The sequence below is a fragment of the Crassostrea angulata genome, chromosome 6 (genome assembly GCF_025612915.1).
Source record: "Crassostrea angulata isolate pt1a10 chromosome 6, ASM2561291v2, whole genome shotgun sequence".
In the NCBI taxonomy this organism is placed as follows: Eukaryota; Metazoa; Mollusca; class Bivalvia; order Ostreida; family Ostreidae; genus Magallana; species Magallana angulata.
In genome coordinates, this window is record NC_069116.1 from 45,822,313 (window position 1) to 45,847,769 (window position 25,457).

The 25,457-nt window shown below is 33.0% G+C and overlaps 1 protein-coding gene across 1 annotated transcript; it reads right to left on the reverse strand.

Annotated features, from left to right (window-relative positions):
• Nucleotides 1-14,984: 14,984 nt before the first annotated feature.
• On the reverse strand, nt 14,985-25,237 carry LOC128189847 (protein shisa-5-like). The gene is made up of 4 exons (XM_052861617.1): nt 25,081-25,237; nt 19,200-19,266; nt 16,579-16,733; nt 14,985-15,811 (listed from the first exon to the last, which is right to left on the reverse strand). The coding sequence occupies exons 1-4, from the start codon at nt 25,139-25,141 to the stop codon at nt 15,591-15,593; spliced, it is 504 nt and encodes a 167-aa protein (XP_052717577.1). The 5' UTR covers nt 25,142-25,237; the 3' UTR covers nt 14,985-15,590.
• Between the last annotated feature and the right edge of the window lie 220 nt (nt 25,238-25,457).

Sequence of the window (25,457 nt, forward strand, 5' to 3'; positions counted from 1 at the left end):
CCTCCACCACCTCCACCTCTAAGTAAAAAAAAACAGTGCGACGTTCAATTTATTTAGAGATGTGTTATGGACTTCCTCTTTATGGACTTTCTGAAAGAGACTTTTCTTATCAATGTAATGTATCATTGTAATTATCGTTCTTTAATTTTGTACATTGTGATATTATATAGGTGTCGTTTTATTATTTGGTTTTAACTGCGTATGTTTACATCGCTCGACTGTTCCAAATATTGACGTTGTGTGGGTTATTTTGCGATCTATCGTAACTTAGAGAGACAGAACAGCTGAAAACACATTGTGTTTTAGTACAGATTTACCCATTATATCATTAAGAAATATGAAATAACGTTGATTGTGACAGTTGAAGTACATAAAATTTCCTTTCACATTCCTAATTGATATGATTATGAGCTTCCGAAAATTTAAGGTTCGTACAACTGATCAACAAACCGGATAAATCTTATATCGTTCATTTGTACCACGTGGATTTTGATTGACAGTAACTGACACTTGCTGAATGCTACAAGATCTTCGCCCATCTACGGTTATCATGGAAAACGAGGTAAAACGGACTCTCTAAACGGAACACATCATCACTCTCTCGATACACATGTAGTTTATAAATGGTCGACCAATTTCAGTCCACTTTAAAATGAACAGACAAAAATATGTCAAATTACCTCTCCAGGGGCCTAACATGTGTTTCGTTTATAGTAAACTAGATGAAAGCCAGCGCAAGCGCGGGAATTAACACGCTACACATTATTATGATATAATGCTTAATATGTTAAACCATTTTTTTTTTGCTCATTTTTGTTTATACTTTGTCTGATTTTTTCCTTATCTTATTCTTGAAAATTGAATAAAAAAAATAAATTGCATTGTTGAATATTTAAAGGAGCGGACTAGGATGAAAAAATCTAAACTAGAATATATATATATATATATATATATATATATATATATATATATATATATATATATATATATATATATATATATATATATATATATATGGGCTTAATTCTGTTTGTTGCAGCTGACTGGTAAAAATTACCTTTTTATTGTATATATTTCAAACCAGTGAAAGGGTATTTCGTGTCTCTCTCTAAATTTGGTTCTTTAGGTCTATTTTTAATATAATTTCTATTACTGTCCCAAATAAGAATTTCAGATAAAAGGCTTTTTTTGAAAAACAATCTGGAGGAAGGGGAACTTCCCATTTAACATCCCCGTTTATGCATTTAGTCAACCCGTTTCTGGGCATGCACCCCGTTATGGAAAGTCCTTCCCATTGATACTAAAATTGCATTAATTGTTCCATTTTTTATTAACTTTTTATATTGATCAAATTCCGATCTAAGGTATCTGCCCGCGATGCATGATGAACTTGTCCTACACTTTTCGTTAATTAGTCAATCTGCGTTCTTGGTTACTACGTTTTGGAAAGTTCTAGCCCATTCTCTTACCAGAGGTCGTACTTCGCAAGCGAATGAGTATCAAAACTAACATCGCCCACTAAAGAAACGAATTAGGAATTTTATTTATTCAACATTTGTCAAATCTTAACTTATATTTACATTATCCTGTGTCTTTGCCTGTGGTAACACTACGTATCGATTTTGTACTATATAACTGATAAATCCAAATTAAGGTGCCAGCGGGGTTTGCTTATTTAATCGTAAGATGGTTTAAAATTATATAATTATAAGTAATTAAAATAAGTAAAATAAAAAAAATAAATAAGTAATTCATTCTCACCAACGATATTCTTACACAGCACCAATCTGGCTTTGGACCAAATGATTCTACGGTCAATCAGTTATTAAGTATAACTAGTGATTTTTACAAAGCAGTCGATCAGGGTAAAGAAGTTAGAGTTGTATTTTTCGATATAAGCAAGGCTTTTGACAAAGTATGGCACATTGGTCTACTGTACAAGCTTGAAAAAATTGGCGTTCGAGGAGAATTACTCGAATGGTTTTGAAATTACTTACATGATAGAAAACAGTATGTCGTAATCAATGGTAGCAAGTCAAACATTGGCCATATTAAGGCTGGGGTACCCCAAGGTAGCATACTTGGCCCTTTACTTTTCCTTATATATATAAATGACTTGGTCACCAATATTAAATGTATGGTCAAATTATTTGCTGACGATACATCTCTTTATATTGTTGTTGATAATGCTGATACTTCAGCATGTTTATTAAATAAAGACCTTGAAAAAATACATAAATGGTCAAAACAGTGGCTTGTGTCTTTTAACCCAACCAAAACGGAATGTCTAACCATATCTAATAAAGTTAAGAAACCCTTCCATCCCTCCCTAATATTTAATGATGTTCACCTGAAAGAAGTAGAAACCCATAAACACTTAGGAGTTATTCTTAGTAGTAATTTGTCTTGGAATTTACATGTAGATGAAACAATTAAAAAAGCATATTCGCGCCTTGGTATGATGCGAAGACTCAAGTATATTCTTGATAGGAAATCTTTGCAAAAACTGTATTTTTCTTTTGTAAGACCAGTCTTAGAATATGCAGACATTATATGGGACAACATACCAGAATACTTGGTCAATAAGATTGAAAGTATACAATTGGAAGCAGCCAGAATAGTTACGGGAGGGAATAGGCTGGCATCCAGGCATCTGTTATATAAAGAAACGGGATGGGAACCATTATCGAAACGTAGGGAAAATCATCGTCTTATTCAACTTCACAAAATATTTCACAATATGGCTCCTAATTACTTATCTTCTATCATCCAATCACAAAAAACTCAAGGACATAACTACAATACAAGAACAATGCACCCACTGCGAGAAATCAATACAAGAACTAAGCTTTATTTTAATTCATTCTTCCCAGCTACAATAAGACAATGGAATGCTTTACCCCAAAATGTGCAATCAAATCCTTCATTACATTGCTTTAAGACATACTTACATCCCAGTAGGATTAAAATCCCAAATTATTTTTATTTAGGTACCAAAATAGGCCAAACTCTTCACTCCAAACTAAGACTAGAATGTAGTGGTCTTAATCTTCATTTGTTTCAAAGAAAGTTAATCAACTCGCCTCTTTGTACTTGCGGCGAAGTTGAAAGTACTGACCATTTTTTACTACACTGTAATACATATTCCAGAGTTAGGATCAATACAATCCTGACACTTCCATATTTTCTTAATGTTGAATTACTGTTATATGGTAACGCTAATTTATCTGAAAGTGAAAACAATAATATTTTTTACCTTGTCCAGAAATTTCTTGTTGAAAGTAAAAGGTTCTGAGTTCACTTGTTGTTTAACTATAACTACTGTAGTACATTAAATAACATATTTGTATGTACCTGTATGTTCACAGATATATAACGCTTATTTAGAGCTACTAAGCAACATTATGGTTCAATATTAATACATGTTTAAGTAACCTTAGTTTATTAGTATAGACATTATCTATTGGTTTGATACAATTGTGAAAACAACAATATTTTTTACCTTGTCCAGAAACTTCTTGTTGAAAGTAAAAGGTTCTGAGTTCACCTGTTGTTTTACTATAACTACTGTATTACATTAAATAACATATTTGTATGTACCTGTAATAGGTTCTGAGTTCACCTGTTGTTGTACTATAACTACTGTATTACATTAAATACCATATTTGTATGTACCTGTATGTTCACAGATATAAAATGTTTATTTAGAGCTACTAAACAACATTATGGTTCAATATTAATACATGTTTAAGTAACCTTAGTCTATTAGTATAGACATTATCTATTGGTTTGATACAACTGTCCTAATACTCAATTCCAGCTACTAGTATTCTTTTCTCCCCATTCATTTTCTTTTTTCTTTCTCCTACATTTTTCCTAATCAATGTTTATGTGCAATGTTATAGTAATTGAAAATTTTACCCACCTCTCATTTGTAAAATGACGAGAGCGAGATTAACATAAGCCTTTTGGCTTGTTTCTCAATCTTCTGTGTACTGTTATTATAATATGTATGATGAAATTCACTAAATAAATATTGTTTAAACTAAGTAATAAGGAATCAGTCTTTGAATATTATGAGGTGATAATTTCGGTCGGGGCGTGATCAAATCTATCATAAAGCCCTTCGGGCTTTATTGGATTTGATCACGCCCCGACCAAAATGATCACCTTATAATACTCAAAGACTGATTCCTTATTCCTTATTTAAATATTCTCTAAATATTTTTTTATAACAACAATATATTTTGATCGAGATTATTCCTGACTTGGATCCGCCAAAGCGTGTCCACCACCTTTCTTTCATTTTTGCTATTTCGGGCTTGTTTATCTAAAATGATAGTCGGTTTTTAACAGGTCGAGACCACTATATTTTGTGACGTCGGCATAAATTTGCATACTAAATTAGCCATCCGTTTACTTTTATCGACAAGCCAATCAGGTGAATGAGTTGCAAGGCACTGTGGGCTACTACAAGTTTCAGTGTATACAAAGCGTATTGAAAATATATACCATTTTGAATTGTCCTTTGGAAACTCATTTTGAATGATTTTTCAGAATTTATGAAATTAATCTGGACAATTATGTCTGAACTTCAATTTCTATGCTCACATTTAAAAAATATTGCATATGAGGACTTATATCAACCTATTTAAATACCCCATTGTCAATGTTCAAAAGAGAGGTACGTCCTATAGAATTAGAAGCAGTGAGTGTCGTTTTTTCACGTGATATCCCATATTTAAGACAACATTATTAGAATGCGCGTTGATATTTTCTTCAGGGACATTCATCAGAATGCTTAACGGACAAAATACTATATGCTGCACAGCTTGCGCTTCTGCGTTTGTATATTTGTGCATTTTGACTACCGTGGCTATTCACGTATGTTACAAATGTACAGTTACCTGTATTTATTTCTAGTGCACAATGATAAAGTCACCAATACACAACTGTGCAGTTTTTTCTTATCAAAACCTGTTTGTACTTGTATGCGTATGTTTGTCAGTCGTTTGATACTGATCATTTTGGAAGCAACAATTGATCAACTAAAACAACAGTATTTTTCAATGAGAGCATGGAACAAAGTTAATGGTACGTAATCTTTCCTTTTTTACCTTCTAAAGTAAAAATCAAGATGTACAAACATTCCGGCAAGCAATTAAATATTGTGAATAAAACAGACAAAAACCACGTGCGTCTGTTGAATCGTAAACACGTTGTAGACCGTCATGCATTGCAACTCATTCACTGGATTGGAGAATCTGTTTGACGAAAATATTGTCACGTGTTAAGTAATGCTATCCATATAAGGTAGTGTACCCGACCTGTTTAATTAATCTCACAATTATAACTTATCAGTTAAAATTCCATTAGACCTTACGCTACCTTACCCACGTAAGAATATTTCATATGTGTGTCCAGTGATAAATCCCGTAACAGGATATTTTATTTGATTTCATGGAGAAATTTGTAATTTTCTGAAAGTTTATACATTTATGATTAGTACAAAAATACCGAACCCCATCAGAAAATTTTTCAAGTCCGTTTTTTAATAAGATGCGCTGTACTGTCTCTCTAAGCAAATTGAGAGCAAAAACTTCACTGACTAGCACAAGCTAATCTAAGCATCAAATTTTTGAAGATCTGGTTGAATTTTCTGTAAAGAGATACGTGGATTCTGACACACACATGGTTTCTGTTGTTTTTTTTCCTCAACATTTGCTTCCTTCATACCCGCATGATACACCAAACAAAACATTTTATTGTTAGATTGAATTGTATCAAATGAATGTGAATTTAACTCACCCAGTTGCTACTCTAACTTTAAGGGTCTCTGTACCTGAAATTAAGAAATCAGAGCTGATCATCTACCGTTATGCTCGGGATTTTTTTGTGGGTCACAGACTTGGCAGATTTGGGCCAACAATGTATTTTATTAATTTTGGCGGATAAAATTTTGATTTATAGTAATTTTATATAAGTTTTGCTTAATCAAATAATGATAATGAATAAATGTATTATTCTATGACATTGTTTTGATGTAAAAAAAAAATGCAATGTTTCTATCTCGCAGCCTCTAGAAAATGCATTTAAAAAGTAAACCCTTAAGCTACATGTTTGCCAAAAAATCCTAACAGAAGTATTCAAGTTTCGTAAATTTTAATTTAGTGAATTTTTATAAATCGCTAAATTAGGCAAAAACTAAATACCCGCCAAAACAATTAGCGATACGGTATCTATGTTTCAGGAATCAGCAAGGTTCGTTTGGTCCGATTTTATGAAAAATGTTAACAAAATCTTAATTACAATTTTTTCAAAAAGTATCCTAAAGTTGTTCACATGGAAATATTTAAAAAGTTTCTGGTAGTAAATACAATTATAATACTACTAGACACTGGATAAAGAGTAAAGCTTTTTTCGCATAGGTGTTCTACTAGCGCTAGTGACCTCTTCAGATTGTATATGATCAGTCGTATGCCTGTCTCTCTAAAAACTAAGCATCAATTTAGCATTTTGTCCAGAACCACTAAATCGATTCATACCACACTCAACGCAAAACATTCTAGAAATTGAATTAGTTTTAGAAAAGAGTACCTTTTAAAAACACAAAAAAAGATGCTTTTACAAAATCTATCTGCGGGAACTGCATATGTTATTGGAATCTTTCTGATAAAGCTTTATGATTTGCCTGTAAATTTTGTTAAAACCATGATATTCGCAACAGAAAAAGGCCCAAATAGTACAACGTTTGGATATTTTGATATAGCGTCAATTCAATCTTGCGAAAACAGTATTCTGAAATCACAATTCACGATGGGGTCCCAGAGGTTAACTTGTAAACTAATCGGTGTTGAGTTTTGGCAATTTCGATCTGGAGGAAGCTCTTACTGCGGAGTAATATAAACGCGCTAAAAACAACTTTGTAAGCTATGGTACAAGTAACTTACCCCATATGATTTTGTTGATTATGTGCAATTGTACCATAGCTTGGCGAGTTTTCTATTGTTAAAAGTGTTGGTTATATGTACATACCCCACACCGTTTTTTAACTCCGCCCACTATCTCGAGTAAAAACATCAACAAAGTTGTTTTTAGCGCTTCCATAATACTCCACAGTAAGAGGTTCTTCCAGATCAAAACTGCCAAAAACTCAACACGGATAAATGACTCGACTAACTTAGTTCGTCGAATAAATCTCATTTTTAGCTCAAGACAAAACAATATCGGCAATGGCTTTGTCAGAATGACTCTATTTTGATATTTCTCTCCATGTGTGCAGACAGTAGAGAAACGCGTGTTAAATGAAATAGGGGTACCCTGTGTAAAGGTTTTACAGAAAGTCAGTCACGTGATAGGAAAGCGTTTGAATAGAAAACGTGTTTTGTGGACAGAGTGAATAGCGGTAGCCAATCGAATTTGACATTAACCATTAACGGGTTCGCGATATGCATTTCTCAAATAATTTTTTTTTTGCTTATTGATTTTGTTTAAATTATATATGTACGTGATTTTTCTGCCACTTTTAAAAAACATACATTGATACAGAGTATCAAATAAGATTTTGAAAAATCATTACCTTCATCAATTAAAATTTAATTTCAATTGTTCAAACAGAAGCATTGCACAATTTAGGGTTCGTTCATATGAAATTGTGTTACTAAATTTAATTCTTTAAAGCAAATATTGATACTATAAGTCGGAAAATGAATGAATATGAAATAAAAATATAACAATGAGAAGTCGATCTAGTCATTATAACTATGAATTTTTTTTTAATGAAGAATAATTAATCTTTGTCGGGAAAGAAAGTCATTTTGGAAATTCACGCGAAGTACATTGTACATATATAAAGGCCAGCGCATTGGCACCGTATTGTTTAGAGGCAAGTGCACTCCCGATATTACTATAATAATAAGATACAATGAATAATCGTTAACTATGGTACAGGTAACTTACCCCATATAATATTGTTGATTGTGTGCAGATATCCGATGGGCGTGGTAATAACGACACGAGGGAGCTACGCTCCCTATGTCATTATGACCACGCCCATCGGGTATCTGCACATAACTAACAATATTATATGGGGTAACTACTACATACTCGATGAGCGTGGTCATAACAATACTCAGGAGCTACGCTCCCTCGTGTCATTATGAAAACACCCATCGGGTATCTGCACATAATCAACATTATTATATGTGGTAACTACTACATTTTTATAGTTTTTTGACAAACGTTCGACAAGTCTTACCTAGAATATATGCAGCAAATACCACGCAAAGCAGCAAATATTTAACAGCCATATCTTCTTATGTGCGTCGCAAATAAATCAATCGATTAAAGATGAAAATTTATTAATTTAGCATGCAAACTTGTGAGAAAGAATATATGGAAAACCCAGCGGTCTTTTTTTTGTTTGGGGGGGGGGGTCATTTGTGTCTAAAATTCATTTGAGGAAGGAAGAGCTCGAAATTGGAATTTATCAAAAACTCTATAGTTTAAGTAGATATGCGAGACAAATGTCTTTTTATGAAGGAGCTCCTTTTTTATCTCTTCCTGTTTATTTATCAAAAACAATCGATTCAATTGATTTTTTTGTCAAAATCTATAGGTACATGCTAAGTTGGTTCATTATTTTTGTCGAATTGATGTCAAATGTCAATTGCATTATTCCGATTTACCCAGCGCTCAGTATTAATTTTCGGAAATTGTCATTTGACCGTTTTAAAGTGATTTGTTTAATTAAAAGATGAAACAGATTTATTTAATTATAAATGTGTAATCCCATAATTTTGCAGTCATCAGTAAAATAAAAAAAAAATACGATGATCGTTCTTGCACTGTTCCTCCGTGCCTCAACAGACTGTTTGTAATGGGATTTAGAGGACATTAACCAAGTTTTGTTTGTTTGTTGTTGGGTTTTTTTTTGGTGGGGTGTGTTTTTTTGTGTGTGTGTGTTTTTTTTGTTGGTTTATTTTTTTGTTTTGTTTTTTTTTTTTTTGTTATTCCGTCAAGTTGTATCATGTGCAAATTCTTATTTTTTCAATAAAAAATATGTTGAAATTAAAATCTTTCTGTCAGATTCACCTTTTTTTCTGTTAGATTTCTTGTATCTACAGGTTGTATTCCTTTTGATTTTGCTGAAGTAAATATACTGTCTTCAAATATCCCATCGTCATGGCCGTTTTACGCATCTTCATCAAATGTGGGGCATTAACCCACTGAAATCCATTTGAAAAACCCATATTTCTTTCTTACAAATATCACTTTTGTTACATTTATTAAGCATATGTAATCATTTACATTCATTATTGCCAAAACCTTAAAAAATTGACCTCAAGTTTTAATGATATTGAGACATCAACATCTGTACATGCTAATTGAGCAACAAAATGCTAATGAAATCGGATGTTTATATTATAGTGTTTTAAAGCGTGGGCCATCATGCCAATTTTTAAAGGACGTATACTGACAAAACATGTAATTATCTTTTTCAATTTAAAATAAAATGGTACCATGACCCTCTCTTTAGTTAAAAGCAAGTTTTCTTCCTTCAATTTTCAAAATGATCAACAAATTGCAAAGACCGAATATTGTTTGCGCAATACTAAATTGAGGTTGTTATTCATGTGAATCCGTGGTGTAGAGGTTATCGAGGAGTTCTTGGAACATAAGTATCTTAAAGTGGGTGTTCGTTTCCAATGAATTGTGTAGTAGATACTTTTTTATATCTTTGTTTTCTTTGTTTCATGTTTATTTTGATGCCTCGGCTCCCTCACTTAAACGGCCAATTAAAAATAAGATCACCTGACAGCTAACTCCTTTTTACTTTATTTACTGGGTATCCCGAATCTCTCCAATTTTAACTTTCCTGTTTTATGAAGGTGATTCATAACATAGAATATTTGCTTTATTATTTTAAGACTATGCAAATAATACCAAATATAATGTGCAAATTTTCCCCATAAAACTTTTCTTTATATTAAAGCGACAGTACGGGGCATTTTATATATTATTAGAAAACCGACGGTAAAAAATGTTCCGATCGGGTTCGGTATTTTTGTACTTCTCATAAATGTATAAACTTTCAGAAAATTTCAAATTTTTCCATGAAATCAATCTAATTATTTCATTAAAATAAATAATTATGTAAAACCCATAAATATAAACATCGCAACGAGTTACGGGGTTACGCCTTCTATACGCACGCGCATTTACTGCATGCATGTAAGACTTGTGAAGATTTACCTGGACAGATTTGCCGATAGAATTATGTATTTTTTACTTCTCCCAGGTAATTATTGTTTCAAGTTTTCAGAATAATTAGAATTATTATTTTTTCAGCATGTATTTTGCGTTTTTATCACAGGAATTGCTGCAACCTAAGTTCATTTTGTACTTGAGGCCCTTTGAGGGGTTATTTGACATATTCATGTCTGTTTATTTTAAAATGAATTGAAATCGGTAAACTATTTATAAACTATCGAGAAAGCGATAATGTGTTCCGTTTAAAGAGTCCCTTTTACCTAGTATTCCATGATGACAGTAGTCGGGCGAAGATCTTGTAGAATACAGCAAGTGTCAATTACCGTCAATCAAAACCCACGTGGTACAAATAAACGATAAGATTAGTTCGATTTGTACAGCCCTTAAATTTCCGGAAGCTCATAATTACATCAATTAGGAATGTGAAAGAAATCTTTTGTACTTCATCACCTGTCACAATAACTGTTATTTCATATTTCTTAATGATACAATGGGTAAATCTGGAGTAAAACACATAATTCATGTGTTTTCAGCTGTTCTGTCTTTTTAAGTCTCTGTCCTAGTCTTCATAATGAAGACATATTTTTGGTGACGCAGATCGTTCTCTGACAGACCCAACTTTAAGACGATTTGGGACTTAGACACGATTTCATTACGGACGTTTGGTATCAGAATTTTGAAAATTGTTTTACCATTTTTTAAAGGTAGAAAAGTTAATTGAGTCTGTGTAATGTTTGAATAAATTTTTAATGTTAGAAATCAGGATACGAGTAAGATAGAGAATTCTTCGTTTTTAAAATAGGCAATCTGATCATTTTGATATGCTTATCTCGATTGTAACTAGTCAAATAATTTTGGTCAAGCATTGATAACGCCACAGTTAACATTCTTAAACATTAAAATTGAAAATGTTGAGCTAAAATGGTGATTCGGTCTTTTGAACACCAAACCGCTTCTATTGAATTTGTTATATTCTGGAGTCAAGTTGTTTCGGAGACGAAATATTAACTTACAATATTTGTAATAATCGTACTACCCGTGACGCCTTTGGCGTGTATTGCAGTAACATGGGTTCTCCATTTTTGTCACTGGCTAGCTTTTGGAGTATGCCCTAGCTTTTGTTCTTTTATCTCGGCTTCCATTGTTCGCCGCCAAGTGACTTTCGGCCTTCCTCTCTTCCTTTTTCCCTCTGGTGTCCAGAAGAGAGCTGTCATTACAATGCTTTTAAGTCCCTTTTAGTACATGGTCAAGCCAGTTCCAACGTCTTCTGACAATGATTGTTGCTATGTCCTGCTTTTGACACCTGTCAAGAAGATCCTGATTTGAGATGGTAAAGGGTCAAAAAAGTCTTAAAATCCTTCTCAGGGGCTCTGTACGGAAATTTGACAGTTTGCTTAGATCACTCTCTGTCATTCTCCAGCTCTTTGATCCATACAAAAGGATAGGTAGAATGCAGCTTTTTTAGTTTTAGTTTTGTTCTAGCGGTGTACTGACTAGATCTCCAAACAGTTTGTAGGTTGTTAAATGCTTCTCTTGCCTTGGATAGTCTCTGTTTTGTATCGGTCTCTGCTCCACCATCTGTTGTTTCTTTGCTACCCAAGTACGTAAAGGTGTTGGTGCATGGAAGGATGTGATCTTCCACTTTGACAACCTGTGGGTTGTTAACATGTTGGGTCATGACCTCTGATTTTTTATGTGCTTATCTTTATCCAAATACTTTTTGCATATTTGTTGGAGTCTGTTGGTTTTCTCTTGAATATGCAGGTGGGAGTGGGAGAATAAGGCTATGTCATCAGCAAAGTCCAGGTCTTCTAGCCTTGTGAATGTAGCTCATCTGATGCCTCTCGTGATGTCAGATGTTGTAATCTTCATGATCCAGTCAAAGTCAATGATAGTGTTGATGACATTACATAGCCTTGACGGACTCCTGTTTTTCCATCAAACTCGATGCTGGTGTTTCCAACTCTGCAACTGAAGTTGACATTAATACTTTTGATAATATCTATGAGATGTTGTAGGATGCAATATGACCGCACCATTTTCCAGAGTCTGTTTCTACGAATGCTGTCAAAGGCTTTATCAAAATAAATGTAACTAATATATAATTTCCGGTGCCATTCTGTACACTGTTCTACTTTTGTGCTTGCTCTTAACAAGATCAATACAACCCAAAAACAAAAAACAATAAAAAAAAATTGGCATTTGCGTTATGCATTACAGAGAGTCACTCACACAGAATCTGCAGTATTAAACATCAATATTCTGCAATATTCAACATCAAATCAAGTTTTTATTTGACGAGCAGCTTGTCATATATGCTCAAGTGCACATTACCATTATACCGGTATACTCAATAAGAACCTTCTTTATAAGCACTGATTATCACAACCATACACTTTAAACTTTCCCTTGCAAAGTTTGAACGCAAGAAGGAATACATATCGAACACGACTTACCGACAAAACCTTAAGCCCCGCCCCTTACTCTTATTGGCGTTACCACAAAAGAAAATAATTTTATTCAAATTTACAGAGTTCAACTTAAATAAATTTTATTATGATGAATCTTAGTGAAAATATTTGATCTATACATCCTCGCCCTGGTCTATATCCTGCTTGTTCTTTACGCAGTATGACATCTACAGCTATGGATATTCTTATGATGGAAATTGTTGGCCTTTATCTTACGAAGGATGGAAAGAACTCGCCAATTATTGCAGTCACCCAAGTTGACTTTCTTTGGTATTGTAATGACGACTCCATGATTCGATTAATCTGGTATGTTTTTTCTTTCCAGGATTTTATAAAAAAAATTTGCGGTAAAAGTGTGGCTGTAAGGAAATTACCTGTATTGAATAATTCTGCATTTAAGTTGTCATGTCCAGAAGCTTTTCCATTTTTTAGAGATTATCTTGCAGAGACAATCTCTAGGTTGTGTGGTTCATGATGATGTTCAGGTCAGCTGCTAGATCACTGACATAAGGTTCATGAGTTGGTGATGGCCTGTTCAGTATTTCCTCAAAATGACCTGTTCATCGTTCTTCCAACTCTTTTGACCATAGCTACTTTCCTCTTTTGTCCTTGACAGGTAGATTTGGAGATGGTCTATTCCTGCCACTCACTGCCTTTGTTATGTTGTAACGGTTTCTTTGCTCTCCTCATTTGGCTGCCTCTTCTCCTTTTGTTGCTAATTCATCTCTGTTTGCTCTCTTATCTGTGCGTAAAACCTTCATTTCCTTCTGTATTTTACCGTATGCCTTTTGATGAATCTCTTTAGGTCTTAATGATTTAGCCTCATTTACTTTCTTTTTGGCATCTTCTCTTGAGCCAATCATTTTCCAAGTTCTATGCGTTATCCAGTCACTCCTTTGCTTTTACCTGTATATCTCCAATACATTTTTCACTAGTCTTTTTTTTTAATTGACCGCGCATAAATGAGTTGACCTGGTGGAATACGACAATAGCGATAATTTTAATACTTCAAGAGACAAACATTTTTTTATTAAAAGAATTATCAATATAATTTTTGTCTTATTTTTTTTCAATCGCTACCGTCGTAGTACCAATATACATTATTATTTTTTTTTATATATAAAACAAATAATTTTTGGACGCTATGAAGGTTAGTAACATCGTTCAGTTAGCTTTTGTGTTAAAATCACATTCAAAATAGAATTTAATATATTCAGAAATAGCCTTCGGTGCATATTGGAATATTTGATCTTTGTACGTGCACGAGTTCTCCTATAAATACACTACCATATCATGTTATACATATGTTATTACGATAAGCTGTAAAGCTTACAGAAATAAAGAATTGAATTGTATTGAATAGATACATCCAATTTCATGCCGCACATTTTTTTTTATAAATTATTTGATATTTATAAGTATCACATCGTTCAAACGAAGTCGATTCGAATGTATGAAAAATCCCAAAATTTCTCCTTTAAAACGTCCCATCTAGCTTGTCAGGTTAGAGTACATTACTAAAAATAAAACGTCTACGGGGAATTTGCATTAATTAATGCAAGCGAGATGAAAGTTCCAGGATAATATATATAATGTTGAAAATTGTCTGAGTGAGTTCCGAGCGAATAAAATATGTTATAAATCTCCGTAAGAAATCTGTTTTAGTTCCTGTGAAATGTTTTATCGAGTGAAAAACAATAATTCTCAATAAAGATGTTTTGGATATTTTGCCTTTCATTGATTTCAACTGCAATTCTTTCACAGGTATGTGCATTTTTATTCCAAATCGTCCAAGCATACTGAAATCATATCTTGGAACAGACTACATGTATATAGTATTGTGTTGATCGCTTAGAAATCGTCTTTAATACACGAGGGACGAATAGGGCAACAACTAAAAGGATTGTGCGTATATTTGATAAAACAATGACAGTTGTTTATTACTACCATATATTTTAAGGAGAAACACTCGAATGTTGTAAAAAATTGCTTTTGGTCCCTCTAGTATATGTTTTTGTCTTGCGCGGATCAAGTAAATTTTCCCGGGGGGGGGGGGGGGGGGGGTTCCGAGGCACATTTTTACATTTTTTTGGTAATTTTATTGTGTAATGTAAAGAAATTTGAATTTTGTTGAATCCCCCTCCCCTTTTAGATCCGTGCATGTTTATACAATAAAATATGTTACAATTGGATTCAAGAAGCAATATATTCCCTTGTGGTTCAAGCAAATCAAAAACCTGATTCATGTATTAATATTTATTATTTATTGTGAGAGTAATAAACAACGATTAATGACCTTGAGAAATCACTCGGAGAAATTTCTAAAATTACATCTGTGAAGGAAAAATCAAAAAAGAAAAAAAAACAAAAACTCATGCGTTGTAAGATTAAATATTTCAACTGAATTAAAAATGTCGATCAACATTCACGTATTGCCTGTTTAGTCAAATTGCAGTGACCTTGATAATCCTAATATTTATCATAAAATGGGTAATAGTTACTGTATTAATAAAAAGACTGATTCATGGATTAAGTAGTGTAGACATATGTACAGTCTCTCTCTCTCTCTCTCTCTCTCTCTCTCTCTCTCTCTCTCTCTCTCTCTCTCTGTCCTCTCTCTGTGTTACATACACACATATATCAAATTCCAATCAGTCTTTAAGTAATTTCCATCTATTATCTTGAAACGATTGGTATAGACATTATCATAATAAATGTGTTGTCACCGTATAATGCTTGTTTGCATGCTTATGTGATAAACATACAATACAAAAGAAATGTTAATAAAAAAAAAGTAACAATGAATATTAACAGCGATTTCAATTTTTCGGAGTTTCACGTGACCTATCACTGTATCGGGGTCTTGTGACCGGTGGTCTCGTCATAGGACGGCAGTGGGTTGTTATACTGTTGTCCTGGCGGCGGGGCGTTGGCGTATGGTTGTCCCGGGGGAGGGTAGGTAAACTGCTGCCCGGGGGCTGGGTAGAGTCCCGTGGGTCCGTATGGCACGCCCGCATTGTACTGTCCCGGGTAAGGCTGTGCCGGGTACATACCGGGTACTGTGTTTGCTGTAAATTTAAACATTTTATTGGTGAAAAGATTAAAATTTTCTATATCTCTATTTTTCTGACGATGTATTAAAGCCATGATGGAACAGTTCTCTTGGTTTCAATCTATACTGTAGCATCAACATTAATCGGGGAGGATCACTGTTTGTGGTGTCCGTCGATTTTCCTGACCCATAAATACATTCAAATTATTGTGTTATAATATGAGCAATCCAACAAAAATACTTTCACTGATATTTGATAATTCATGATATTTTTAGTGTTAGTTCACCTTTATTGAATCAATTCCCGTAATTCTCGTTTAATTTCAATTTATGATCAATGTTACAAAGCAAGTAATGGCTAGATAATTATTCTTTCGAATTATTAAAGAGGCTGGATAGGCATCAAATTATCCATCATCTACTTTAGAACTTAAGTTATGATATTTTAACCTAGTCCGAAATATCTGACGTTTTTCTGGCTTTTTTAACGATTTTGATATTTACTTGCCAGGTTTTCCTGGCAAGTAAATATAAAAATCTTTAATAAAGCCTGAAAAACCTGGCAAGTAAATATCAAAATCGTAAAAAAGCCAGAAAAACGTCAGATATTTCGGACTAATTTTAACCATGAATTGACATATAATTTGAAAAAAAAAACCCAAATATTTTGGCTTTAGAATTATATCTCTGTTTAGAGCTCCTCTTCTCAAGGAGATGGAAATGGTCTGAAAATGGTCACGACCATCCAATGGATGATACAGATAGACTGAGTCATGAATATACCTGTAGTGATGATAGCTTGCTGGCCCCCGTTCGTGTAGACCACTCCGCCCAACTGGTTCCTCCTCTGCGCCGCGCGACAGCAGCAGATGATAGTTATAACGGTAATGGTCACGGCGGCGCCAATGGCCAATACAATGGCGCTGATTACTCCTGCGCTGTAACATCGAGATTGAATGTACTCAAAGTGGGGCTTTCATGAATTAAAACCATAATAAGTGAGAATTTTGGAAAGAGTTATGCATCGCGTTAAGCAATTAGTTCGTCAGTGAAAAAAATATGCATAGTTAGTATATTAAAAAGACAGGAACCTTTTAAAATGTTTTATCACCCAAATGTACAGATTTTTTGAGATATTATAAAATTTTTACTTGATAGTAATTTTCTTACATGTCAACATAGATATGTTGAATGTTGACATAACTATCTTGCATGTCAACATATTTATCTTGCATGTCGACATATTTGATAGAAAAATAACTTGCATGTAAGGGGCATAGATATGCCACCAAATTTAGAAGAACAAACAACATACTAAAGATGATAAGCTCCGCCAGCCGTTTAACTAAGTAGAAATTCAGGCGATATTGATACTATAGCATTGAACGATTTATTTCAAAATGATTATTTTAAAAGTTGACGCATCAGTAACTACCGTCAGGTCAGCAGAAAAATTAACGCACTGTTATAGATTGTCTGCTTATCTGACAACCATTGTTGTTGAAAGAATGGGTAATTTTTAAAATCTTCAATTCTTTCTTTCATACATTTGTTGAAAAACAGTTAACAAAGCTTTAAATTTATCAATTTCATCAAATTGAGATCTAGTTGACCGCTCCATTTCTCTAGTTAGAATTCAGACAGGGCTTTTTTTTAGCAGAATATTAGCACAGGAATGTATCACATTTTTTAAAAATTGATATTGCCAACAGAATATTACAAAAGTGTGATGGCATACTTACGCATTTTATATATATACCAGTTATTTTTCTATACATCATGTCAACACAGAGGAAAATTATGTCAACATGCAACACAATAACGTAAACATGCAAGCAAAATGTAAACATATACAAATTTGAAAATTTTCAGAAATGATTAATTACATCCACATATGACTTCCGACATGCCAGATGCAGCTTATCTATATTGACATGCAACTCAAATATGTTTACATGCAAATTAACACTGGTACATGTGTATCAATACATATTCCATACATATAGGCAAATGGAACAAAAGAACAGTAAAAATACTTAAATTAAAGGTTATAAATCATTTCTTATGGTGGCATATATCTGCCTCTTGTGTGCAGGTTAATTTTTTTATAAAATTTGTCAATATGCTAGATAAATATGTTGACATGCAACTTATTAATGTCAACATGCAACTTGTAAGCATAATTAAATTGCATGTCAACATAGATCAGTTACATGTCCACATATTTTTATGGCATACTGAAATAAAGAATTAACATGTTATCATATTTATCTCGGAAGTCAACATTACTAAGTCGCATGTCAACATAAATAAGTTGCTTGTCAATATAACTAAGTTGGATTTCGTCATTTATAAGTACCATGTCAACGTGACCAAGTCGCATGTCAACATACATAAGTTGCCTCTCAACATGAATAAATTGCATGTCAACATATTCATTTCGCATGTCAACATAAACAAGTAACATCTAACTTGCTTGAAGTTGTATGTAGGCTATGGTGGCATACTTCTGCTAGGTTTTTTTCTATCAAATATGTCGATTTGCAATTACGTTGAACTGCGAGATAAATGTGTTGACATGAAACTTATTTACCACTTAGTTATGTTGACATGCGATATAAATATGTGGACATGCAACTAATTTATATCAACAAGATGCAAATGCACATACTTCTGCCCTTTGTGCGCAAGTTTTTTTCTGTCAAATATGTCGACATATGAGATGACATGCAATATAATTATGTCAACATGCAACATACATTTAACTATGTTGACATGCAAGATTTTTTTATTAGATCAAACACTATTTAAAATCTCAAAAATAATCAAATTGCACCAACATGTGACGTCCAACATGCTAAATGATACATGTAGTTGTTTATGTTGATATGCAGCTTGTTTATGATGATATGGTCTAATTTATTTTGATATTTATCGAGTGTATGTCAACATGCAACTTATAAATGTCGACATGCGAAATAAATATGTTAACATGCAGTTTGTTCTTTTTTTTTTTTGATATGCAACAGCATGTCTACGTGTATCTTAACATAAAAAAAATTTGCATGTCAACATAAATAAGTTGTATGACGACATCAATAAGTTGCATGTCAACATAAATAAGTTGCATGTTAACATACATAAGTTGCATAATAGTTTTTTGCATGTCCATATAGTTAAGTTTCATATTAACATGAATATGTTGAATGTTGACATTATTTTCTTGCATGTCAACATATTTAGCTCGCATGTCGTCATATTTTATTATTAAAAAAAATAACTTGCACGCAAGGGGCAGAGATATGCCACCAATATTTACAAAGCAAAAGGAATACATGTATTGCATAATTTAAAAAAAATACGTAAAATAGGAGAATGTAAATGTAATGGATTATCATACTCACGAAATGGAATAATAGGAGTAGTAGTAGCTATAGTAATAACGGTAATAACGGTAGGCACAGTCTACACCTAGAAAAAAAATAGTCTGTATGTAGTCATGCCCCATCTTTACAGTCCCTGATACTGGAATTGAATTTCAAAGAAGTAAATTAAATGGCTGCAAAATTTACACTTATACAAACTTGGTAGTGGTAGTTTACACTTCTTCACACGGGTATAAATAAGTATGAGAGTGTGTGAGTATCACACTGTTGTTTTGATCTCGGCCCCAGCACCAATTCAATTCAATTCAATTCTTTATTCATTCAAGACCAGTTCACTGGTATTTGAGGTTCAAAATCAGTATACACTAACACAGTCAAGGATCACATGTACAGTAGGAGTAATAATGACGAAAAAGGTTAAAGTCACAATACAATAGGTTGTTAAGTTGGTTTCTGGAAGAACAGACTTTGAAAATTTTCTTAATAAATATTGACAAGTTTTTCAGTTTTTCTACATTAAAAGTATTCATAAGCTCGTTAAATTTTATAATATTTAGGTTTTCATGATATCTCTTGGGCAAAAACATTTTTCTATCGTTTACAAAATGTGTACATTCTAAAATATAATGAAATTCATCCCCAATACTATTAGAATCACACATTGTACATTTTCTTCAATTTTTTTAAATATTATGCCATCTACCTGTTTCAATGGGGAATCGATGATTACATGTTCGTAATTTTGTAAACGTGATCCGTAGATCTGTAGGTAACATCAACAAGTACTTTTCTAAATTGAGATTTGTTTTAAAAATTCTATAATTAATACATTTTGGTGAGTTATCTTCTATACTTCTCCAATCTTGTACAAATTGATTTTGAAATACTTCTTTAACTATTGACTTAAGCCAGTTATAGCTACATATTGTTTGATTTTCCCATATATAAGACAACCCGCACGAGTTGAGTTGAGCACTATCGGTTGTTATCGGCCCAAGCCCGGAGGTCATAGTATTTTTTTTTAATTAAGCCAATATAAGATTGAATTACAACAGGATTTGGATTATTAGGTTATAATATTTTTTCTGGTTAAAGGCACTGTTCGTCGATGTTATGCAAATATTTACGAAGTATCAAAACCAGGGGCACGTAACATAAAGCATGCTAAGATTTTGACTTAAGTAGGGTCATAAGTAGGACTTAGGCGCAATCTTAGGATCTACATAAGTCCTGCTTAAGTATGTCTTATACCGTAACATAAAGCAAACTTAGCAGTGTCTTAGCTAAGTCACCCTTGTGTTAAAAGTTGAAAACATAATTTGCATTTCTTTTGTCAAATTTGAATGTAATTGTAACGAAATCATATTTTTATAGATACACATGCATGACATCTTTGATATCAGGTGGGGGTAGATGTAAATGTACAGACACAACATTCAAGGTGGCATCAGTATATATACATATGTGCCTATTTTTTTAAAAGGCTTAGCGCGATGGATCTTGGGCAATATATTCAGTCTATTGTTGTTTCTTCTTTGTTTGACAAATATTCACTATTTTAGTCAATCTCGAAGACTGCCTTTGGCGTAATATCGCGATGCCGTTAGAACTTGATATAACTATATAGTGTGATTTCTGTTTATCTTTTGTTCTACATCTTATCTCACCAATAAGGCAATTCACATATTCTGAGTATGATTTCTTCATTAAACCGATATACTAAACTCACAGGGGCCAAGCCCGTTTTAACGTTAATTTCAATGTAACCATAAATAAAGAAAGGGGTTGAACTCTGACCCAGATAAAAAACTACCAGCTCGCTTCAAAAGCCTAATAAATCAATTATTTTTTACAACACTTGCAATATGCGTGTATTTTCAGAAAAATAATGTCTAAGATACACTCATGCCGAATTTCAAGTTGATGGGTCTTAAAATAGCGAAGATATACGTCATTATTCTCTCGAATTCGCCAGTTTATTTTTACTAGGACATTTACCGGTCCAGGGCTCACGATGGGATTTTGCCTCTGACAACAGCAGTATTGCAACAAGTCGAGAAACATTCGCACTAATCTTTTAAAATCTCACATCAAATGCACGCTACTTACATCCTTAAATTCCGATAAAATTCCGTAAATACTCTCCAAACTGAACTTTTATTCTGCAGCCACATCAACTTCTGACCAGACCGGCCATTGTGATAGAAAATGTTAAACTCAATTTCATTGGTTAATATTCCTGATGGTCCAATCAGAATCAGTATTTCTCGAAGACGTCAAAATGGCCGGTCTGGTCAGAAGTTGATGTGGCTGCAGAATAAAAGTTCAGTTTGGAGAGTATTTACGGAATTTTATCGGAATTTAAGGATGTAAGTAGAGTGCATTTGATGTGAGATTTTAAAAGATTAGTGCGAATGTTTCTCGACTTGTTGCAATACTGCTGTTGTCAGAGGCAAAATCCCATCGTGAGCCCTGGACCGGTAAATGTCCTAGTAAAAATAAACTGGCGAATTCGAGAGAATAATGACGTATATCTTCGCTATTTTAAGACCCATCAACTTGAAATTCGGCATGAGTGTATCTTAGACATTATTTTTCTGAAAAATACACGCATATTGCAAGTGTTGTAAAAAATAATTGATTTATTAGGCTTTTGAAGCGAGCTGGTAGTTTTTTATCTGGGTCAGAGTTCGACCCCTTTCTTTATTTATAGTTACATTGAAATTAATGTTAAAATGGGCTTGGCCCCTGTGACTAAACTGAGGCAATCGTCGTCTTTAAAATCGCTGAGGGTTTTTCTGTCTTTTTTAATTTCTAAAGTTTCGCGAGTTTATATATGCTGTTACTTCTTAATTGTAAACCGACCATTGCCTGTTTACAACCTATTCAGCAGCCCACTTGCATAGTTTCTGGTTTATGAAAATGTTACAGATCATTACGACCACTGTTAATATTTATATAAATCAAATCAAAATTTTTATATTGGTGAATATTAATATATTAATTGAATCTCTGTAAATATCATAATGTGTATAATACTTTGTAATCATATGCTGAATTGAAATAATTAACAATAAAACTTCTAAATTTGTGAAAACAATACTTAAGACATACTTAAGTCACCTCTACCGGCCGCTTAAGTTTTGGGTAAATTGTCTTAGCTAAGCACTCTTCTAGTTACGAACTTAAGTCTAAGAATGTACATAAGTCCTACTTAAGCACTGTCTTAGACTTAAGTACTCTTTATGTTACGAGCCCCAGAACAAAGCCGTTTCTTAGCTAGCCTCCCCATATTATATAAATTCACACCTAGTAAAAAATAATTTGCACATAATTCTTAAGTGTTCTCGCTATTTAATATAAAAAAATTCATCTCCGTATTGTTTTCATTATGAAAAAATATAAAGTCTAATTTATAAATGTACCGTATATTTAGAAGTTATTGTATTAAAAATCGAAGTTCTGAAGTACTGACAGGGAGCTGATTTTATTGATTATTGATTAATTTGATGTCTGCAAATTTGCCTGGCAAGAAGTTTCTTAGCGGTATTTGAATAATTACGCACATTCAGGTTTTCTAACGTGAGTTATAGGGGTTTTTCGACAACGAATCCGAGATTTAGACGGACAACCCCATATGAATCACGTTGTGTAAAATTCAAAGATAAAATTAACGCCATCAAACTTTACGAGATGTGCAGGGAATGCTCACTCCTCCTAGGCACCTGATCACACCTATCTTTCCTTTTAGATGTCCGTGTTGCTCTGCTTTGAATTTGTATTTCGCTTTATGGATTTTTGAGACAGTTTGTTATTGTTCGTTATGTATCAAATACTTCTAGAAAAGTATATCAAAGCAATTTTTAACAAACAAATGATATTGATGTCTAGTATACGCCAGTATATACATGTACTATTTCTATCATTAGATTCGATAGTCTGTAGCTACCACTGTAATCGAACTCTGACGTAGGAATACACATGAACATACGACTACAAAAAATATCTAAATTGTTCGTACTATTACAATTTGACTATCAGGTATTTATGAGTAAATTTCCTTTGAAAAAAAAAACAATGCTTCTAAATACATTACATCAAATTTTTCGATTACTCTCAAGTACTATGTTACGTTAGCGGTGATGATTTGTGCTTAGGTCCAAACACTGTTTTACTTTCGGTTTGCCAGAGTAGTTGATTAAAATGAACTCCCAAAAATGATTGTGAAGCCAGTGACACCAAACTTTGGGTTAAACCAATGAAAACAATGCTATTAATTATGTTTACCTTTTCATTGTTTAGGTTAATTTGTTAAAAAATCAACAGTAAAAAGAGTTTTACCATCGTCTATATAACTATATGATGTTACAATAAAGGTTTAGTGCTATTTGCTTAGGTTAATAAAGTTAAGAAATTAAAACCATACAATCAAAATTCATTTTAAAATCTAGCAATGGGGAGCTTTGTTCATTAAAATGCTTTTACATGGCAAACAGGTATTTGGAGTCGGGTATTCTTTATTTTGTATGGGTAAAATTCCTGGATCCGCCAGTGAATCTCAAAACACATTTACGAAATATGTTGAGAAGACCATATGAATCCTATATAGTACACATTTTTGGCAAGATTCAGTTTGTAATTCTAATTTAGTGAATCGTCACCCATCGCTTCTTTTTAGTAGACGGTGTTTAGTTGCCATAATAATGACAAGATATCTAACCAGGAAGTCAGTTCAAAATCATAAGACTATACCCACTATACCTACACAGGCTTTATAAATATTGTGTCCGCGTTTCGACTATGTAAATAATATAAAATTATTTTAAAAAATGAAATTGTAGTTTTTTCGAAATGAAAAATAATCTTTGTGCATTTTGTTTATAGTGAATTAGGGATTATTATGTCTTTATCATCTTTATCAATGCATGCTTAATTCTGATTTCCATTGTATTACCCCCCCCCCCCCCCCCAAATACACGTATACATGTAGCTTCAAGGTAAAATGAACGTCATGTTCAATCAGGGATAAAATCTGTATATCATTTTGTAAGAATATGTTGCATTTATATACGCATGTACGTGGGCTTTTCAATAAATTCATTCAGCATTTTAGTATTTATTGATGGCAAAACCATGATCGAGATTGTCTGACAATTGTTGATTATGGACAGATGTACTTATAATTTTATGGAACTGACGTAGTTTGTGTATTTTTGGTTTTGAAGGCATGGTATAATACAAATTTAGACTTATCAGCCTTTAAAAAGTTTGTTTTTCTTTCATATGAAGTTGTATAACGTCTGATGTGCTGTGAAGCATTATATTTAAAACGTAACTGGACCGTAATATAAATAAAGTAATATTTGGAAATAGCCACCAAGTATTATTCAATGTACGGCAAAATCCTGTATAAAGTACCCTAAAATCAATATCTAGTGTTCCTTGTGGGTGGACTTAACACCAAGAACTTCATACAACCACCAATAAATTCTTTACTTCAAAATATTTCTTGTACATTACGCAATTGTCTGATCGATCTCCTTACTGAAATTCAATATCCAAACTACGTAGTTTAGACGTTCTACATGTATCTTATAATATGATGTACGATTACAATATATAAGTAACACTACCCTTATAGATCCTAAAACCTGTTTCTACAAAAACATTTCAAGACTTTGTACAACAGTAGACATTTTACAACGAGTTACTTTAAAGGCCCTCCTTTCCGAGTGTGTCTTGTCCTATATATATATCATAAGACATCGATTCCGTTGAGGAAGTCAAAAGAATTTGTAATTTACTTACGTGTAGTTGATCCGATTTGCTTCTCCTGGCAATCAACAAAGATACAGGAAGAAGTATTAATAAGGGTTTTTAATTAATTTTCAAAACTTACCCTGAAAAAACGCAAAAAGGACCAAACAGGGAAGAAGGTGAAATAATTCCGTGAACGCCATATTTGTTTTTAGTGTGTCTCTTCAAAGGTAACAACCGGTCCTCCGAACTTTAGGTATTTAAACAAGCATGGTTGGGTGCATATTGATCCTACATATCCGGAGTTGAGGTTTTTTAAACTAATACGTATACATGTATATAGCTTTTACATTCAGTTTAAATTCACTGTCTTATGTAATTTGAAGAACTTTCCGTGTCTAAAAATAAAAATTAACTTTAAGATGAGAGATAACGCATTTGTTATATTTGTATACATAATAACTGTATGGAAAAGGTCAATACCGCTTTAAAAGGTTAAGCGTTTTAAATCAATAATTC

Excerpts from the sequence above, each read along its gene's own strand:
- LOC128189847 (XM_052861617.1), bottom strand. The coding sequence starts at position 25,141 with ATGGCGTTCACGGAATTATTTCACCTTCTTCCCTGTTTGGTCCTTTTT. Across the intron at positions 19,267-25,080 it reads CCTTTTTGCGTTTTTTCAGG|GTGTAGACTGTGCCTACCGT; the intron begins GTAAGTTTTGAA and ends TTTTTTTTCTAG. Across the intron at positions 15,812-16,578 it reads GCAAGCTATCATCACTACAG|CAAACACAGTACCCGGTATG; the intron begins GTATATTCATGA and ends TTAAATTTACAG.